The sequence below is a fragment of the Nothobranchius furzeri genome, chromosome 7, assembly GCF_043380555.1.
Source record: "Nothobranchius furzeri strain GRZ-AD chromosome 7, NfurGRZ-RIMD1, whole genome shotgun sequence".
Classification (NCBI taxonomy): Eukaryota; Metazoa; Chordata; class Actinopteri; order Cyprinodontiformes; family Nothobranchiidae; genus Nothobranchius; species Nothobranchius furzeri.
Genome location: NC_091747.1, coordinates 44,133,508 through 44,154,042, shown reverse-complemented (window position 1 = coordinate 44,154,042; position 20,535 = coordinate 44,133,508). Strand labels below are relative to the sequence as shown.

General features: G+C 40.2%; 1 protein-coding gene across 1 annotated transcript in view; it reads left to right on the top strand.

Annotated features, from left to right (window-relative positions):
* The window catches only part of cdh19 (cadherin 19, type 2), a 163,880-nt gene extending 143,707 nt beyond the window's left edge, over positions 1–20,173 (top strand). Inside the window, exons 7-12 of the mRNA XM_054751411.2 lie at positions 3,167–3,420; positions 6,360–6,496; positions 11,437–11,558; positions 11,806–11,923; positions 15,419–15,670; positions 19,426–20,173. Of these exons, the coding sequence (XP_054607386.2) occupies positions 3,167–3,420; positions 6,360–6,496; positions 11,437–11,558; positions 11,806–11,923; positions 15,419–15,670; positions 19,426–19,946 (1,404 nt within the window). The 3' untranslated portion in view covers positions 19,947–20,173. The remainder of the gene's footprint in view (positions 1–3,166; positions 3,421–6,359; positions 6,497–11,436; positions 11,559–11,805; positions 11,924–15,418; positions 15,671–19,425) is intronic.
* The last annotated feature ends 362 nt before the right edge of the window (positions 20,174–20,535 follow it).

Below are 20,535 nucleotides of genomic sequence, written 5' to 3'. Positions count from 1 at the left end.
ATTTTATTGTCTCATTTTAATCGTCCATCGCTTCTGTTCGATCGCACACTATTTTTGAGACCACCGTGCGAAAAATGACCAAACTGTTCAACCAAATATAGACCCTAGAAATGGCCAAAACGGGGTCAAAATGGCCACTTTAGTCCAAAATGGCTGACTTCCTGTTTGATTTTGACCATGGGTGCGAGAGGCTTTTCTGTGCGTATTGTTGAGTTCTACAAGTGTACCAAATTTCATCACTCTACTATGAAAAAAGGTCAAAGCGGAGGGGTATTTTAAATTTTCCAGGGGGCGCTGTCGAAACATTTTTTTACCAACTTTCACGTTGCCAGTGAAATATGTAAATTTCACGCACTTTCTATATTGGGCCAGAATTTGGTGAGTTTTTGGATATGCTAAGACCCCCTAAAGGCCATCCAAAGACGCGGAAGAAAAAAAAAGAAAAAAAAAGAAAAAGAAACGGAGCAGATACAATAGGCCTTCGCAGCGCTTCGCTGCTCGGGCCTAATAATAATAAACAGAGCAAAAACAAGAGGCCTTCGCAGCGCTTTCGCTGCTCGGGCCTAAAAATAATAATAAACGGAGCAAAAACAAGAGGCCTTCGCAGCGCTTTCGCTGCTCGGGCCTAATTAAAAGTTGTTTGATAAGCTATCATCCTGTCTTTATTATTAGATGGCTCACAGCTGATCACACTTCAGACTAGAAGGTAATGATGGGTATATTAGAGCATCCTGGAGCAATAAGCTTAACTTTTATTAATAACACAAGTAGTCAACTAATCGTTAACAAAACTAGCAATTAGTTGACTACTAAAGTAGTCTTTTGTGGCAGCCCTAAAAATGGTGCAGCGAGAAGAGGCAGAGAAAAAAATCAAAATATTAAAAATAAAATGGCCAGGGGTGCATGTAAAATATGTTCTACAATTGTTTTCACTATTTTTCAATAATTATAGATATCGATCAATATAATTTTTTTATCTATATAATTTTTTCGATATCGTCCAGCCCTAGTGTGGAGATCCCCGTTCAGATGCAGGGGGGTCATGAGATCGGGATGGTCATGGACCTCTAGGTACCAAGAACTCGTAGATTAGCTCCGATATGACCCGTCTAGTCTTGAGATATCTCCAGGTCATGACAGGAAGCTGAAATGCTTGTTAGCATCTAAGGCTGTTTGTTGGCTCTTAGAAGAGCTGCTTTGTCTGATAACATCAAGTGTTGCAGAGAGGTTTTGACTTGAGGTCAAAAGATGGGATGCTTTCAAAATGCTTGTTCCCGAATTGGCCGGTTCGAGAGTCGGCGAGAAACTGAATTAATCAGGAAGTAATTCCTGTTTTGTTGAATCACATTGCTAATAAATTTGGCAAATCAGAATTTGACACGTTTGAGGGCTTTACCCAAAATACCTCAGTAGTAAATCCTTCCTTCAGATACAAAGATGGCTAACTCTTTGTGTGAATGGGGATGTTTAAACTCTTATGTGAAGTGGATGTTAAACATTAACGATAATCTTATTTTAACGCGTATGAGTGTACTGATAGATTAACTTGTTAAATCAACTCATACTGATCTGGAGTAGTTAAGATCTGAAAGGGATCATTGCAGGAACAATATTCATTTTAAACCCATCATTGATTAAAGCACAGATTATTCAAACATTCGGTTTAAACATCTGGTTCATTCAACGCATTTGATTATTTCAACTTAGAAGTTGTAAAGTCACTTAGGAACTTTTAGGAGGTTGAACTTTATTCAGAGTGAGGATGCAGCAGTTTTGGTTGCATGAGACCTTGACTGAGAATGTTATGACTCTGGACTGGAGCAGAGTTCTCCTTCTTGGACCAGACAGATGGTGTTTTTGTGTCTGCAAATGAAAGTTAATTTCTGGTCAATTTGTTGGTGAAAAGGTGACCAATGCTATGTTACAGAGCCATTTTAAAACAGGCAGTGGCAGAGGAGTTAGGTGTTCACCCTGTATCCGGAGGGTTGCAGGTTTGAGCCCTGCTCAGTCCGTTGCAGTCGTGTCCTTGGGCAAAACACTAAACCTTCTTTGCCTGCTGGTGGTGGTCAGATGGACTGGTGGCACAGCACTTCTGTCAGTGTGTCCCAGGACAGCTGTGGCTACGTTGTAGCTCATCACCACCAGAGTGTGAATGTGTGTGTGTGCATTGGTAAATGTGTGGATGTGTTGTAAAGCACCTTGGGGGGGTTGTATGATACTAGTAGATGCCATTCGGCATTTTTTACCATTTACAATGGCGGTAACTTGGATTGGAAATTAACTCAGTCTAATCAAAACAAATCTCAATTTGTCTACGAGTTTTTTAAAAATGCCTTTTTACACCCGGTGAGTTTTCATCATCAACCATAAATATACATATATCTATATATATATATGTATATATATATATATATATATACATATATACATATATATATATATATATATATATATACATATATACATATATATATATATATATATGTATACATATATACATATATATATATGTATACATATATACATATATATATATATATATATATATATACATATATACATATATATACATATATATGTATACATATATACATATATATATATATATATATATATATATATATATATATATATATATATATATATATATATATAGATAGATAGATAGATAGATAGATAGATAGATAGATAGATAGATAGATAGATAGATAGATATATGTATGTATATATATATATGGTTGATATTGTAGCACTATTACCAGTCTCCTAAGATAATAAAATTAATTCCCCTCCATCTAGAGCTGGGTGATATGGCCTAAAATTAATATCACAATGTATTGAGGATTTCACCTTGATAACATTAAATGGACGATAACTACAGGTATGCACAGAAACAAAAGTTGTCCACTAGATGGGGCTGTCACATGTATCGCGTTGAGTCACATTTTTACGTGACTCAAGGTGGTACAGCTTCTTGAAGGGACATGAATGTTGCCAACCAACACACGTCTTTTCATTTTTTTACTATCAAATTTATTGACATGGGAAAAATTATCCCAATAAGACTCAGAAATTTCGATAACGATAAATTTTCTATTTATTGCCCAGCCCTACTCCCTCATATTAGGTGGTTAAAGTTAACAGAGTTGTTTTCTTTACTTCACAGCCTTTGAACTACGAATCCAAGAAACGTTATGTCATGGCGGCAGAGGCAGTTAACGATCACATTGACACCCGCTTTCTGCCACTGGAAGAGTTCAGGGACAGGACGACTCTGAAGATCCTCGTGGGGGACGTGGATGAGCCGCCCGTCTTCCTCTCCTCAGTCTACGAGTGGAATATTCCTGAAAACGCAGCGGTGGGAACGGTGTTTGGCAGCATTAGTGCCAGAGACACTGACTCATTCAGCAGTCCTATCAGGTAACAAGAGCTGTCTAGAAACAGGAAAAATGGCATCTGCCATTTACACAATGCAACGAGCAGTTTAATAATGACTGGGGAGACACCCAAGCTGGCGTGGGTGAAACACCCTGCAACAGCGTCTTCCACGGGGTGAAAAATCATTCCATTTCAAATAGTGTTACTGCCTCAGTGCATCCATTTTTACCCTTGATCTCTGGATACCCTGTACATGGTCATATTTATCTCATATGACTTTAGTGGGAAATGAGCCCTTCTGAATAAATCATGACGATTTTTTTCATACCTCACAGGCTTTTCTATCTATTGGTGGTATTATCACAAAGCAACGTTGCTGGGACGTGCAAATGTAATAAAGCACTATACGAGGCGGCATATGGAATTGAGATTTGCAGTCATTTGCAAGGAAGGCACGTTGCAGAGGAGACAGCCTTACAACTGGTGCCTGTAGTCCATCTCAGCAGAGCTTAGGAGTGGCAGGTGCTGCATATCATCCTCAGCGTAGCGACTATTACCGTCTCTCCGGTGACAGAGCCTCATTGATTAATAAATTCAGGCTGACATTTTAGGTGTTTCCACACTTGTAGTAAATGTGATTAAGTTTGCTGTGGTCAAACTGCTTTATTTCCCTTGCTCTTATCAACTCATTTACGGAATCAGATGGTTTTAAATCTTTCAAAATCAAATTGGGTTATATGGCAGAGTAACATGAAAAGTTGAGGGTCGAAAAATATATTTGATGTTATAATATGATATTTTACGGGGTGTTGCATGGGATGCTCGATATTGGCCTTTTTTTAAACTGATATTCGATATATATGTTGTATCCCCCTCAAAAATAAAAATAAATAAATAAATACTAAAACATTTCAGGTCACCAACATCAAATTTCTTCTATCATGCATGCCTAAAGTGACGATGTGGGTTTTCCCTGGCAACAGAGGGCAGCCCATATCTAAATCACTGTAAGCAAGCACTATTTTGTGTTTGAGTAAGACCTTACCAACGGATATGGCCATTAGGGTCAAAAATCCCTGGGAGCGCAACCTCCAGCAAAAATACAAGCACATCAGACTCCCTTTCATCACTGGCAACAAGAGAAGAGTTAAATGTGTAAAAAAACTGTGTTTATGAAAGGAGAAAGTTTTATTTTCCTTAGAAAAGTTTCTAGGCCTGGCGCATCGTGAGAGCCGGGGAGGTGTTTCGTTTCACTCCCGCTCGTGACAGCAGCAGAGAGGCACACGGCTCGTTCTGCTACTGTGCGTTGTCCGTGACTGTGGGCGAGGGGGTGGTGGGGTAGACACTTTCCCTGGTGTGGGTCCAAGCACATGCTTATAAAATGCTGGGGGAAACCCTGCACTTGTTAAAAGTCAGTAAATGCATTTTGTACTCACAGGCTACTGTAGAAGGAAACATTGCATCTAATATGGCCGCTCCCATGTATTTTAGACCTGATTTTTATGGTTATATGTTACGAAGCCACCAATATTTTCAACACCTGGACATCATTTAATTCATTTTCAACAACAAATCTTTAGATACTTCTAGAGATTAACTGTAAAATCTACACATTAATTTTTTTTACATTTTCTTTGCAAAATCACAACTACTTCAGGCATGGACGTAATTTTCACTTTAGAAGTGAGGGGGACACGGGGGTGGGGGGGTGGGCTGTTGGGGGGATCTTTACAGTATGCTCTAATGGGAAACCGGCTTCAGCACAAACGGTTGTTTTCTGCTTGGTCCTAGAGCTCAACCAGTGTCAATTTAAGATAGCGTAATATTGTTTTTGGATGGTAAAAAGTGCAGGGGTCAAAACTTGACTCTGGAAAAAGTGGGGGGGGGGACATGTCCCCCCTGTCCCCCCCCCCCCCCCCAAATTACGTCCATGACTTCAGGTTAAGTTAGTAGAAAATACCACGCTTAGTTTATCTCTAACAGCAGCTGAATCTCATTCTCCCTAAGATCTGTGTATTAGTTAGTAATGTATTTTATTTTTCTGTATATTGCAGCTGTGGTGATAAAACATGCATGAAGATCTACAGATAAGAAAAGCAAAACTTGGGTGAAGATTCTGGTTTTTGTTTTAGTTGTTTGTTAGCTGGCTAGCTACACATAACTACGTCCTGTGAGGACAGCTTACATTCACTATACAGGGCAAATTTCTACTTCACAAGTTGTCAAACAAACTAATATTTCTCTAGATCCTTAGATCTGCCATATTTTAACATTTTGAGAGAGAGGAGAAGTAGCTGAAAAGTTTGATGTCCAATACGTGTATGGTATGTAAATGTTGGATCATTAAAAGACTGAAAACTAATACCGATATTTTCTGTTATAAAATTTTAATGCCGACATTAGCCGATTTTAACGGTAGACCGATCATGTTGAACAACCCTAGTTGTTATGTTTCCTGATAAAACTATTGTATATAATATGAAAGTATTTTGTTCAAATTTTTAAAAACACATTTTCAGAACGTGATATTTCAGATTTGAAAAATAAAAAAGATTAAACAAATAAAAGCTTAACTATATGAAACTCAATCAAATTGGATTATTTTTTGACACATTAGCCCAAGAAATACTTCATTACTTTCTTATAATACTTTGCTACATACTTTACTTTTGCTGTTAGTGGTTTTAAACTCAGTTTATAAAGATTTCAGCGCTTTAGTTTTTAAACTTTCAAATATTAAAGATTAATTGAGGTGCTTTAAAGTAAACAAAGTTCATATTTACTATAGTGCATGCTTAAATCTGGCCTAGGCATTGCGGTTCCCAACATGTTGTCACATTTGCTGTGTTGAACATCTCAGTTTTTGCTTTGCTTTAAAAGAGCAGTTTCCCAATCTAATCTCCCGATGGTACTGCAATGTTTTGTTTGCCCAGAAAACAACCTTCATTGCACAATGTGCCTTTCTGTGAATGTTCTTCCAGATACTCGATTGACAAAAGGACTGATGCCACAAAAGCTTTCAAAATAGACCCAAACAATGGAACCATCGCTGTTGCTAAAGCTTTGGACCGAGAGACAACAGAGTGGTACAACATGACGGTCGAAGCCAAGGAAACAAGTAAGGACTGTTTGGATCTTGTTGATACGGGTGCAGCACATTTATTCTCATCAACAACAAAAAATGCTGGAGCAATGTGGTGATAACAAGCTTGTTTAGGGCAGTCATTGCTAACAAGGTGTACTTCTTAAGTTCTGCAGGAAATGTATATTTAAAAACCTCCAAACATTTCTTGCAAAACAGTATAGCTGCATATTTTAGTGGGCTTTTTACTTACACCTAAAAGGAAAAAACCACCTTTGTAGAGTATAAAATAACGACTATAGGCTCTGGATAAAACTTAGATTGCTTTTTAATAAAAGTCTCAAACTTTGGTTAACCACTGTTTAGGATACGAGCATTTGTGTTATTTAAATAGTTGTGTGGGTACTTTTTGATTTCTTGTGGATTTTTTCTCTTCCACTACGCATCAGAATTATATAAGAGCTCAATTATATAAATGCATTCATCTAAATCATAACATGTGGTGCTAAAGGTTCCACAATGTATTTTAACTCACAAAGATCAATGGCTATTAACTTCCTGTTAGTGATCGTGACTGACTACTGCTGGCAATTACTCTGTAGCAAAAAATAACATTTCACAGAAACTATTAGATTTCTTAGAATATTACAATGGTAAGTGGCCTGTAAATATTGGTCCTTGTAGTCCTAGAGCTCCCCCCAAGGCGCTTTACAACACAGCAGCTTTTCAAAACATTCACACACTGTTGGCGATGAGCTAGAATGTAGCCACAGCAGTGCCAGGGCTAACTTATAGAGGTAGAGTTAGTGCGTCGGGCTGCCATATGCACTTGTTACCACTGGTTCCCTCCACCAGCAGGCATGGTGGGTAAAGTGCCTTGCCCAAGGACACAACAATTCAAACTGAGCAATGCGTGACCCTGCAACCCTCTGGTTACGGGTGAGCACTTGACCCCTCTACCACTGCCGTCCTCAGGTGAGAAGATCCAAGGAACTTAGTGAAGATAGCAGATTTGTAGATTTGCACAAGTTGGAAAAGTGTGCATGTTCCATAATTTAAAATCCAAGAATCATCATCATCAACAAGTTATCAACACTTAATAAAAGTCCAGAAGAACATCCAAATTGTCTTCTTTAGATGGTGTGGAGTTGTTTGACATGTTCAGGAACAACTCAGGACTCAATGGTTTGGAAGATACTGGAAAACCATCATCGCCATCCAGTTTCACCTTGGCCTGAGGATACCAGAGAAACTTTTCAAGAGAAACCATCAAGCTTGACTAACATCTACAGTGGTCTATGTGGACAAGACAAAGAAAGGAAGTATCTTTTATATAGTGCCTCTCAAGCTAAAAATCACAAGGCGTTTCACAAAACAAAAATTTAAATAACAAGGCAAGGCAGCTTTGTTTATGGAGCACATTTCAAATACAGAGGCAATTCAATGTGCTTTACAATTATCAGGACATGATATGAAAACAACATAAAAACACAAATTAAATACATACAAATGGAATTACAGTTTAGAGCTAAACAGCACAGATTACAGTGGAGACGACGCATGATAAGGAACTATTCATTTACAGGCTGATGAGTACATTAGGGTTTTTGTTTTGTTTTAAACAACACTAGGGTTGGGGCAGATCTGAGGTCACGGGGAAGCTGATTCCATATGTGAGCAGCAGTTACTAAATGCATCTCCACCATGTTTTGTTCTGACCCGAGGTTCTCCCAGCTGATTGTTTCCAAGGGATCTCAGAGCCCTATTGGGTGTATATACAGGAATGAGATGGGACATGTGTTTTGGTCCCATGCCATGGAGTGATTTATAAACTAGTAGGAGCACTTTGAAGTCTATTCTGTAGTTTACTGGTAACCAGTGTAGGGATCTAAGAACAGGAGTGATGTGTTCCGTTCTCTTAGTTCTTGTTACTCTAGCAGCAGCCTTCTGAACAAGCTGCAGTTGCTTCACAGCTTTTTTGGAAAGACCAGTTAGGAGACCATTGCAGTAGTCCAGCCGACTAGAAATAAAAGCATGCATAATTTTTTTTAATGATTTAAAAATACCATCAAAATTAGGGAAAAAAATGGGATAAAAATGTAAGGATAAGGAAAAAGAAAATGAATAAGAAGTAGGGAAATCAGTGGAAATCTTGGAAACGGAATTGGTTTATAGAGCAGAATAAGGAGAGGGAAGTGATGAAATGATAAATGACCCACACTTGTATTGCGCCTCTCAGAGTAAGGACTCCAAAGCGCTTTACACTACAGCGTATCATTCAACAATTCACACACACATACACACTGATGGTGATGAGCTACTATAAGAATAAGAATACCTTTATTAGTCCCTCATTGGGAAAATTGCAATATTGCAATGGCTCAGGTACAGCAGGATAGCAGCAGTAGCATACAAGATATCGCACAAGAGTACATAAGTTAAGATAATTATTGCACATGGTAATGAGAGTGGTAGTTATATTGCACATGTTTTGAAAAGATTATATTTGCAGTGGAAGGTTATAGATGTATGGCTTCTATTAGCAGTGACTATTATAGAGTCTAACAGCAGCAGGGAGGAAAGATCTGAGGTATCTCTCTTTCGTACAGTGAGGGTGGATCAGTCTGTTGCTGAAGCTGCCCTCCAGAGCAGACAAGGCATCCTGCAGGGCGTGTGACTCATGGTCCAGGATGGATCTGAATTTTGCCAGCACCCTCTTGTCCCCCACCTCTCGTATTGAGTCCAGAGGACAGCCCAGGACAGAGCTGGACTTCTTTATCAGCCTGTCCAGCTTCTTCCTCTCCCTCTCTGTAATGCTGCTGCTCCAACCCACCACACCATACAGGATGGCTGATGCCACCACAGAGTCAGTCACCCCAAAAGACCGTAGTCTCCTCAGGAGGTTAAGCCTGCTCTGGCCCTTCCTGTACAGTGCGTCTGTGTTGTGAGACCAGTCCAGTTTGTTGTTCAGGTGAACACCCAGGTATTTATCGGAGTCCACTCTCTCGATGTCCGTTCCCTGGATGTTCACCGGTGAGGGGACAGCAGGTCGGCGTCTGCGAGGATCCACCACCATCTCCTTTGTTTTCCCTGCATTGATCCATGGTTTGGTGTTTGCGAAGCACCGCACCATCCTGGAGGGAACGGTGTTCTCAAAACAGAAGTTTATGTAGTCCGTGATGCAATCTGTGATGGCGTTGATGTCCTCCCCATGTGGATCACAGAGTTCTGTCCACACTGTGGTGTTGAAGCAGTCCCTGAGAGCCTCCTCACACTCATCAGTCCACCTCCTCACTGTACATGGGGCCACAGTCTGTCTGTGCACAACTGGACAATACACAGGGTTGAGGTGCACCATGTTGTGGTCAGCTCTCCCCAGGGGGGGAGGGGGGATGCCGAATATGCCTCTTTGATGTTGGCATAAAACAAGTCCAGTATGTTATTGTCTCTGGTGGGACAGGTAACATACTGCGTAAATGTGGGCAGAACAGATGACAGAGGAGCTTGGTTGAAATCCCCAGAGATGAGAAAAAGGGCCTGTGGATGCTGTGTCTGCAGGCTGCTGGTGATCGTGAGCAGAGCTTCAGAAGCTGTCTCCACATTTGCAGAAGGCACGCACACCACGATCACAATAGCATGTGAGAACTCCTGTGGCAGATAATATGGCCTCATACTTACAGCCAGCAGTTCAATGCTATTATTGCACAGTTTCTCTTTAATCGTGCCGTGTGCCGGTTTACACCACCTCTTGTTCACTAACGCAGCCAACCCCCTCCTTTCCTCTTACCGCTGTCCTCCGTCCTGTCTGCCCGTAGCAGATGAAAGTTGTCCAAAGACACAGCTGCCCTGGGGCGCTCTGACAGAGGCGAGGCTGCCGAGCACAGGCACCATCAGTCCCTCCAACCGCCACCAGCAGGCACGGTGGGTTAAGTGTCTTGCCCAAGGACACAACAGCAGAATTCTCTGTCATAGGTCACATCACAAATACCTTCTGGGGAGATATTGTGTGATCAGATTTGATTATTGAAGATTTCAAAGTGAGGCATTTAGATCATGAACTTAGTGGTAAGCATGGTGGTGGCAGCATCATGATGTGGAACTAGTGAACTACCTCCAAAGGTCTTTAAATTTATCTGAAATGATCAGCTAGATGGTTGAAACTTCAAGACAATTGGGTGATAATGACCCTTAAGACATCAGAACTGGTTTCTGAATGGATGAAGCAGGCTAGCATAATGTTTCTGCAATGGTGTTCCCAAAGCCCCTTTGAAAACGCACGGACTTTGCTTAAAAATCTGTGTAGGAACCAAACAAATAAAAATTGGCTCTACGAATTTTGCCAAGAATAGCGGTTATTTTAGACACGAGCACATCTACTATAAATTGAAATGTCAGCACCCAGTTCTTTGTAAAAATCAGATGTTTTATTTTGTATAATCATATCAATTATCAAAAATTCCTGAACTCCTAACCACAACTGGGTATCAAAAGCTAATGATTAAGAGAGAAATTAGTTTGTAAATTTGAATTGAAAAAGAACAATATCCAATCTTTATTGTATTTGAGAATCTGGAATTTCTAATCTTGATAAAGCAAGTGTTGCTTTGGAACTTTTAAAAATGTTCTCAGTAAAGGCCTACAGTCAGATAAAGCACACGTTTTTTATGTAAATGCCATCTTTTTTCTAAGTGGTTGCCAAGATTTTTAACTGGTTTATATGCCTGGGAGTACATCTACACAAGACCAGCAAAGGTCCTAGAGAAAGAGGCAAGCTGTCAGATTCAATCCAAAACGCAGTGCACTGTGTTTTCAATTAATTCAGCTGATTATTTTGTTTTGGTCTTGTTTCTGTGTAAGTGATGTGGGAATACGGAGCATTTATCAGTCTTAAGTGTTATGTTGACACAGTTTTCACAAAGCATCTGTGATACATGCACCCAGCGGACTTCAGCAAATGTCTGTCTTCGCCACTGCAGCGCAGAACCATTTATCCTCCTCTGTGGTGGTGTTCATCAAAGTGCTGGACATAAACGACAACGTGCCAAGGCTTGCGAGGGATTACCAGCCATATATCTGTGAGGGCACACAGGCGGGAGATGTATGTATATTATGTTGTCTTCATGTTTAGGATTTATTCTGCAGAAATCCCAACGTTCTCATAACCTGCTAGTACGTACTTCTCTTTAAAAACAACAATGACGTCACGAAGCATTTGATTGCAGAGAAGAGAATGTTGGTGTCATCGTTGGTATTTTAAGAAAGAACATAACTAGGCATGTGGAACAGCAATACCTTTTATTGTTTGTGATGTTTACATTTTGTTTTGTCTGTATTTGCTTCTCAAGCTTATTCAGCTTCTCAGTGCAGTCGATCCAGACGAGCCCACGGAGGGACACCACTTCTATTTCTCCATGGTGCCGGAGGAACGCATCAATCCAAACTTCACTGTCCGAGATAATCAAGGTTACATTGAGTTACAAAATACAGCAAATAAGGACTTTTATATTACTGGTACACATCATGTTCTAGTCGAGCACAATAGTTTTATTTTTTCACCTATACCAGGGGTAGGCATATTTTCCAGCAATTCATGAACTTGCAGCTTCTAATTGGCTGAACACACTTGCAGGTAACCAACAGCAGGGAACACAAAGATAGTCGGAAAACAAGCAGGACTGCGGCTCTCTTGGACCAGGGTTGCCTTCCCCTGATCTATGCCGACACTAGAAATCAATGTATACATATAGTTATTTCTCCCTCCTGTATATAACATTTCTGGCCAACAGTGTAATTAGCTACTCATTTAGCTACTAATATTCAAATGGATTGTTGTCTCAGAAGTTTGTTTTCTGACTTTATCTCAAAGTGTTGTTACGCCAACTCTAGTATTAATGTATTGTGGTTAAAGAGGAGTTTTACTGAGAAACTTATACTTTTTGTTCTTTTTGAATGAGAGAAAACAGACCAAAACAGTTTTCTACCTCCATTTTCTTCATTAGCTGCAGAAAGAAAATAGATGGAGAAACACCCGGGTTTCGAAAAGTCACACAGATCTATGTCACATTGTAAAGTTAGCATTCATGTGCTCACCTTGGCTTGTGACCACTACGTTTACTGAGAGAGCAGAGCATGGCTCAACTACTAGAAGCTAACCGTTAGCATTAGCAACTCCACAACATGGTAGAAAACATCCAGGCTTGTGTTATTTGTGGAAATCAAACATGAATGTAGCATTGTTTACCCAAGAAAGGAGAGCGAACGAAGGCAGCCAAAGAGTCATGTTGCTGTTAGCCAGAGGTGTGGACTCGAGTCATATGACTTGGAATCGAGTCATTATTTTAATGACTTCTGACTTGACTTGATAAAATCTATAAAGACTTACGACTTGGCTCAGACTTGAACGCCAATGACTTGCGACTTGAATCGACTTGCATCTGTTGACTTGATGATGACTTGAGCATATTTCATATTTTAGCACAAAAGTGACACGACATGGACAAAAATCATAAATCATTCTTGGTTCTGGGTTTGATCTTGTTCTGCTAAATGCAGCAGCACTTTGTTTATAATCAGTTTCAGTTGCACTTTCTGCTCGTTTGAGCAAATAAATGAAGCTTTAAGAAGCTTTATTTCTGGAATTTATTTATTATCATTGTCATTAAATTGAAGTTGGACAGATGACTTGATTATGACTTGAAAATTCAAAGTTAAGGACCTGGACTTAACTTGGACTTCCACATCACTGACTTTGGACTCAACTTGGACTTGGTTGTCTTTGACTTGGACTTGACTCGAGATTTGACTGGAAAGACTTATGACTTGCGAAGCAGTGACTTAGTCACACCTCTGCTGTTAGCCAATGGGAGGCAAGTTGTTCGCCTGTCATGAATATTAATGAGTAAGACTCCAAATCTGGCTGTCTGCCCTACACACAAACACACACACACACACACACACACACACACACACACACACACACACACACACACACACACACACACACACACACACACACAGTAGATTATTTACATAACGTGTTAACCCCCCTGCAATTGTTTTTGTGGGAAAAAAGCAATGCTAGCTAGCATCTCTTACCTTTTTTCATCAAACCAATCATTCTGATACATCTTCAAATATTAACTTAAAGTTTTATTATGCTATATTGAACTATTTTAGCCCTTTAAGTGCATATTAGTGTAAATCTGAAAATTCTAAAAAATAACTTAAAGCGCAACAATTTTCACCTATATATTGATCAAAATAGTGACCTTTCATCTACAGCATAAATCCACTTTCTATTTGGCCTAAATCCAGAAGATTCTGCTCAGCGCATGGTGACATTCCATGAAGACAACACATTCAAATAAACACTCTGTCCCAAGGTTCCTGCACTCTCTGTGAAAGCCAGACGTCAACAGTCTTCACTCTGAATAAGTGAAGACTCCATGATTTTATAGTTATAAGTTAAATAATCATATGTGATGAATGAACAAGATGTTTAAATCAAATGTTTGAATGATCTGTGCTTAAATCAATGAATTTAAAATGAATATTGTTCTTACAATGATCCATTTATATCACAAATCACTATGTGTTTGATTTAACAAGTTAAGCATTGTTTACACTCATACACATCACATAAGAGTTTTAAGACATTCTCATTCACAATGTTAAAAACATTTTTGTATCTGAGGAGGGCGTGGCTTTCTGAGGGATGTTGGTAAATACTCAGAAATGTGTCAAATTCTGATTGGCCAAACTTGGCCAGAAATCATAACAAAGTAGTTTAATAAAACAAGAATTACCTTCCGAGTAATTCAGTTCTCCAGCTGACCCCCGATTCGGCCAAATCGGGAAAGAAGCCTCTCTTGAAACCATCTCCTTTTACCTTAAGTCAAAACCTTTCTGCGATGCTGCAAGTGATTACAGCCACAACAGCTCTTTTCAGAGCTACTTCAACTCTCAGACATCCACCTTGGACACCTAACCTGCAGACCCCAGGTTGCATCTCATGGCCGGGGAGGCTGAACTCAGAGGAAGCTACTAATCTCTGAGTATTGTGGTTTCGACGTCCGATGATCTCACCACTCTGACCGCAACCCTCCGGACCGCCGCGATCAACTCATACAAGGGTATCGTAAGCCTGCATACTGGGGTCTGATGAGGTTAATAAATAAACAACTCTCTAGTTTATAACAAACAACAAATTATTTTACACCCAGATTTCACAATTTCTCTCAGATACAAAGAACGGTTGCTACAACATCTAGCTTCCATCACAACACCTCACATCCACCACACCACATCTCATTATTCATATCTTGTCATGTATCATTAGTTTATATTGAAAGACACAGGCTGTAAAAACACCTGTGACAATGTAATCTGTACAAAGATCAATGAGAAAAGGTATATTTATTCTTGTTTGATTTCTAAAACATTCATTTAAATACAACAACTGACTTTACACTCTTTGGCATTTGCTGGTGAATGTGTTGTTTTGGCCGCCTCTCAGCTTGGTAGGATGTTTATGTATTTAAAAGCTTATAAAGGTCAAATGCAAACTGACAAAACATGACTGGAAATCTCTGGAGTGTTTTTTGAAAGTGAAATAAGTTCATTTGAAATGTTTGATATTGCGGTGGCTCTTCTCAGCAACAGGGAAATAATAAATGAAAATGTAAAATAGCATTTTATATGCGACAAGGCCTTTTCCACTTCCGAGAGGCTGTTCAGTGCCTCGATGAAATCCAACAGAAGAAACTGACATTTCTCAATTTTTCTTCTGTACGTTGATTTTAAAGATGTTAAGCCAGAGATGGAGCTGGCATCAGACTCCAAACCACGTTAGCCGTGTCGTTTAACTTCTCCCTATTTTCAGAACCCACACTAGAAGAGCTTACATTCCATTTTTAAGCAAACTGAAATGTGTTATTTTCTTCTTCTGATGTTTTTTAGATAACACAGCTGGCATCGTGGCACGTAGGAGTACTTTCACACGCAAAGATCAGACCCAGTACCTGCTACCTGTGGTTGTGGCAGACAGTGGTCCTCCAGGCCTTTCCAGCACTTCCACTTTGACCATTAGGGTCTGCAGCTGTCATCCTACTGGCCACTGTCCCACAGGAGGGGTGGAGGCCCTGGCTCTGAATATGAGCGTCAGCATGCAGACCTTATTAGGGATTCTAGTCTGCCTGGCCTCGGTTACAGGTAAGCTGTGATAGAAATAATAATGTCCAAGAAAGGGTTAAAGATAATGTTCTTGCCTGAGAATAGAGCATTATTATAAACTAAGAAAAAGGATGGATAGTTTAAGAGATTTCTAATCCCTGACAGGAATGTGCTTGGAGTTCCTTCTGAAGTTTCTATTTCAGCTCACAAAAACGAACAAGTTCACTAAAGATGGAAAAACTTGAAACTCCACGTTCTCGAATGAGAAGTGAGATCTCTTGAGAGACCAAACGGAGAAGCTGAGCTGCATCAACAAGACAGGATTTTTTAATCAAACTGAAAACGAGCGGATTTGCAGGTTGTGATTTCATGTTAGTCACTTGAAAATTCTTGGATATAGTTTAATTAAAATATTTTCTTGCTCCAGAATTTGATTAAATGTCAACAGAAATGTTCAACATCAGAAAAAAAGAGTAAAGCTCTCAGGTAAAAACTGGAAACTGTATTTTTTAAATTTATTTCACTAATGTAAACCTGATTTTACCTAAAAGTTGTAGCAGAAAGGACTTTTTTTGACAACTGGAAATTGTTCACTGAGCCTCTAAAGAGCACATGACACTTTGTTGGGGCTTAAAATGATCCAAGAGCCCCGATATATCCCCATTTCCTTCACGAACACGGCTCAGTCGGGCTAAATTCAGTTCAACTCGGCTCACCTTGGCTGTTTCTCCAGGTTGAAGTGAGGAGCGCTCTTCCTGGGGCCCTCGTCATTGCATGTGGGTGGTTGTCACTCGCTGCACTCACGATTGTTACTCAACACAAAGGGAAGTACAAGGCAATCTGTAAAAAGTCAGGTGATTTTTATGTCACACAAAGATACAACACAGCACAACAATGGTGGTGAAGCAACTTGTTTAGTTTATTTCAAACAAAGAAAACATACATAATTTTTTTTTAAAATACCACAAACAGAAACAATACATATCATCATCCCTTCTCTGTTTGAAAAGGAGTAGGCTGAAGTGGAAACTTATATGTCCCTACCCCTTTATACAAGTAATTTTTACTTGTTTACTAAATCTAACACAAAACCTACATTAAAACAAACAAAATGGTACAAGTCACCAAAAACCACCAAACTATATGGAAAAAAACAAAAAAGAAAAAAAAACACATCTTTTTACAATTGATACAATTTACTTTTCCTTAGAATAAAGGACACCCACATAAATCATCTATTTTCCACTATATACTTGTTCAGACAACTAACAACTAACTAACTGTGTTCTGTATGTGGTTAGCGTTAGCAGTAGCGCTGTGTGGTTAGCACTACTGTGGCCAGCGCTTTTACGTGGGTTGAAACGTGCAGATTTAAGGGGGTTCTCTAAGCCTTTGAAGTGGGGATGCACAGATACCGATACTGGTATCGGTGTCGATACCAATACCAGTATCATTATCTGTAAACGTTAACCAATACAATGCAGTTGCTTGAAAAACTTGTCATTTCTGTTCACCTAATATTTTAGTTTTATGATCATTTCTATTCATATATTTTACCTTTTATCTACCTCATAGTCTTTTCCTGCTGAAAGCAGAGAAGAAAATAAAACCTATATTCCAATTCATAGCTTTTTTTTTTTTTGTGTGTGGTAGAAGTATCAGTATTGGCGAGTACTCAGATGTTTATGTATATGTATTTAGCAGACGCTTTTGTCCAAAGCGACTTACAAGTGATAATCGGCATGTTGCCCTTGAGGCTAACAACAACAGCTTGACATCAGTCATGGAGAGTAGGAGTGGACAGTAGAGAGGGGGGACGGGTGCAGGGAGGGTGCTAGTTTAGAAGGTGCTCTCTGAAGAGCAGGGTCTTCAGGAGTTTCTTGAAAATTGAAAAGGAATCCCCTGTTCTGGTAGTGCTTGGTAGGTCATTCCACATTTGTGGAACGATGCATGAGAAGAGTCTGGATGGTCCGGAGCGTGGTGTAGGCACTGCTAACCGACGATACTGTGATGACCGGAGCGGCCGGGCCGAGACATAAGCCTTTGCAAGAGGATTCAGGTAGATGGGCGTCGTACCATCTCGGATCCACGTATTGGTATCGTATCGGTTTGGAAAAAAGTGGTATTGTTGCATCCCTACTTTGAAGTGTTGAACCTGTTTTACTCAGAAGGAACTGTTTATCCGTGGCCATTACAACATTACTAATTTATGTATGAAGCAGATCGGAGACGGTACCGACTGTTTGCTATGCTACCATAGACACCCCAAGCTGCATTTTCTCCACAAAAACAAAAAATTGATGATGTTTAAAATTTTAGGACCCCTTTAAATATGGACAACTCAAATGTTAAGGAAAATTTAGAACTTCTATGGGTGCAATCTGGAAAACCTCTGTAAAAATACAACCAGCTAAACTCTGACCTTTTTAAAATATTATGCATGGACTACATCCTAAAAAAACATGAAGTATTTAACAAAAACTCACTAAATGCAAATATAATTGATAAAATATCTAAAATGTCCTGTTGTCGCTCCTGTCACTTTTAATTATTTAGTGTTTGCAGATTCAATTAATGAAGATTTTAAAAAAGTTGGTGCTGTTCAGCAAAAGGATGTTTTGTCATATTTTCAAACAATGGAAAACAAAAGGCATAGATCTATGATCCACGCCTACCTTCTGACACATACGTATACTTACAGTATCTCACTCCTATAACCCGAGTTAATTAGAAGTTTCTTTTGAAAATGCAGACAATTTACCTTTCAGTCGGTCCATCTCCTGTTTTTGAAAACCAACACTGCTTTCGTCAGATTGCATAAAGACTTGTGTACAAAGATTTGCAACCATTAGGAGAACATCTGGTTGGCTCTGGGTGGAGACATTGAGTAAGTGGAAGCAGTTCTCGCACGAGGACACGATGGGAGACAGCAGGGCCGGATCTGCTTCTTTATTTACACCTGCTGGGCAAGCGTTATTAAAATGTTTAACATGGTGACAGATTAAAGTCCCCATGAGGAGGCATCTCAAGCTGAGTGTCATTTTAAATTAACTTTGACTTTAAAAAACATTGAGAGTCAAATTTGAAGAAAATATCAGTGGATCAAACTCTTCTAGTATAAATAAATGAGAGCAATTTCACTGACTTGTTTACATAAAGCCATTTTTTTCTGCAGATGGGAGATAAAGCACTTCCAACTGACAATGGTTTGGCAAGTATACGAGCGCGTGCTAAACAGCAGGATTGTTCATTAACAAATTTGCACTTTCGTTCAAATCTGCCTTTTTAAAAACTCACCAGTGTGCCTTTAACACACAATTACAATGCTCAAAGCTTGCAGAGCTATGATGTCAGGTAATGAGTGTACTGGTTGCAATACATCAGTACCAATGCCATCCTGGGACGTTGATGGGCCTGCATAGTGAAGAGCTTTATTATGACCTTAGCTGCTTTGTGTCGTCCCTTTGCCCATCACATGAAAGATTAATGACAAAACCTGCTATGCTAACACTCGGAGAGGGAAAACGCAGCACACAAAGACTGTTGTGCCACATGGAGCAGATTTAAGAATACACATTTAATGTATTTGAGTTGGAATTTAAAAATATATTTTCTATTTCTGGTCGCTGCAACACGTTAAAAATAAAATACAACAAATCTGGTGCCTATTATTGTGAATGCCATTGTAGATTCTACATGTATGCTCCATCGGGCACCGTGTGTCCTTCCTTTCCTCGCCCAGCTCACGCCCCGGTGTTTAACCGTAATGATCCCCTGCTGTGTTGTGTCTGCAGTGCTGTCAGTTCTAATGCTGATGGTGAGGAGACAGCGGCGTAAACAGCAGGAGGAGACGGGTGTGGAGGTGAAGGAGCTGGAGCTGCCGGACGCCGTGTCACAGAAGGTGCTTTACTATGGAGAGAAAGGAGCTGGGCGAGCTGACCTGGACTTCTGCCAGCCCGTCGTCCCCGTGCGGCCCCGTCCAAAGAGGAGGGAGAGGAGGCTACGGCGGGAGGAAGTCAGGGCCAGCATACGAATGTCACTCAGAGAGTCGCACCTCATTGGCCCAGAGGACGAGGTCTTCAGGCAGTTTATTCTGGACAGGCTGGCAGAAGCTGATCAGGATCCTTACGTTCCACCGTTCGACTGCCTTCGGACTTACGCATACGAAGGGTCAGGGTCTCCTGCAGGGTCTCTGAGCTCACTGGACTCTTCATGTTTGGAACTTGAACCTGTGCAACCTGTTAGTAATCCCAGACCCTGCTTAATGAGACTCACACCTTGGTACGGTGGAGTTGTGGAGGACATGATCTTCTAAAAACATTTCATACCGCTCCTCGTTTGGCTTATCTTAGAAAGGGACAAAGACTGGGATATTTAATGTCCAGTAACCACTGAGAAAAAACATTCTGGGAAAAAACAATCTTTTTTAATTAAAGCCGTCACTCCATTTTACTGCATTTCTGAACACTTTGTTTAACCCAATGATAAAGAATCTCCACCCACTTCCTGTCCTGGCCAGCAGTTCCACCATGTTGTGTTTGTTAAAGTCAGAGGCCCAATCCCAATACTCGTCCTTCCACCCTTGTGTCCTTCAATTGCACGATACCGACCAGGGGTGCGAGTGTGTAGGGTGTTCCGATTCCCAAGTACGGAAGTTGATCACGCCCCTTTTGCGCCCTTGATCCACACTTCATCAAAGTCTGCACGTTGCTGAAGACAAAAACGGGCATACTTGCTCACCCAGCGTTGACTCCAGTTGGGTTTTGAGAGTGAGGAACCCACCCAATATGGCGGCGACGCTGTCACGCGCTCCAGCGCCCAATGGGATGTCTATGTATAGGGAGCCTAAGTAATTTCCGCATCATGGGTCCCCGGAAGAACGAACAAATTAATGCAAGTCAACG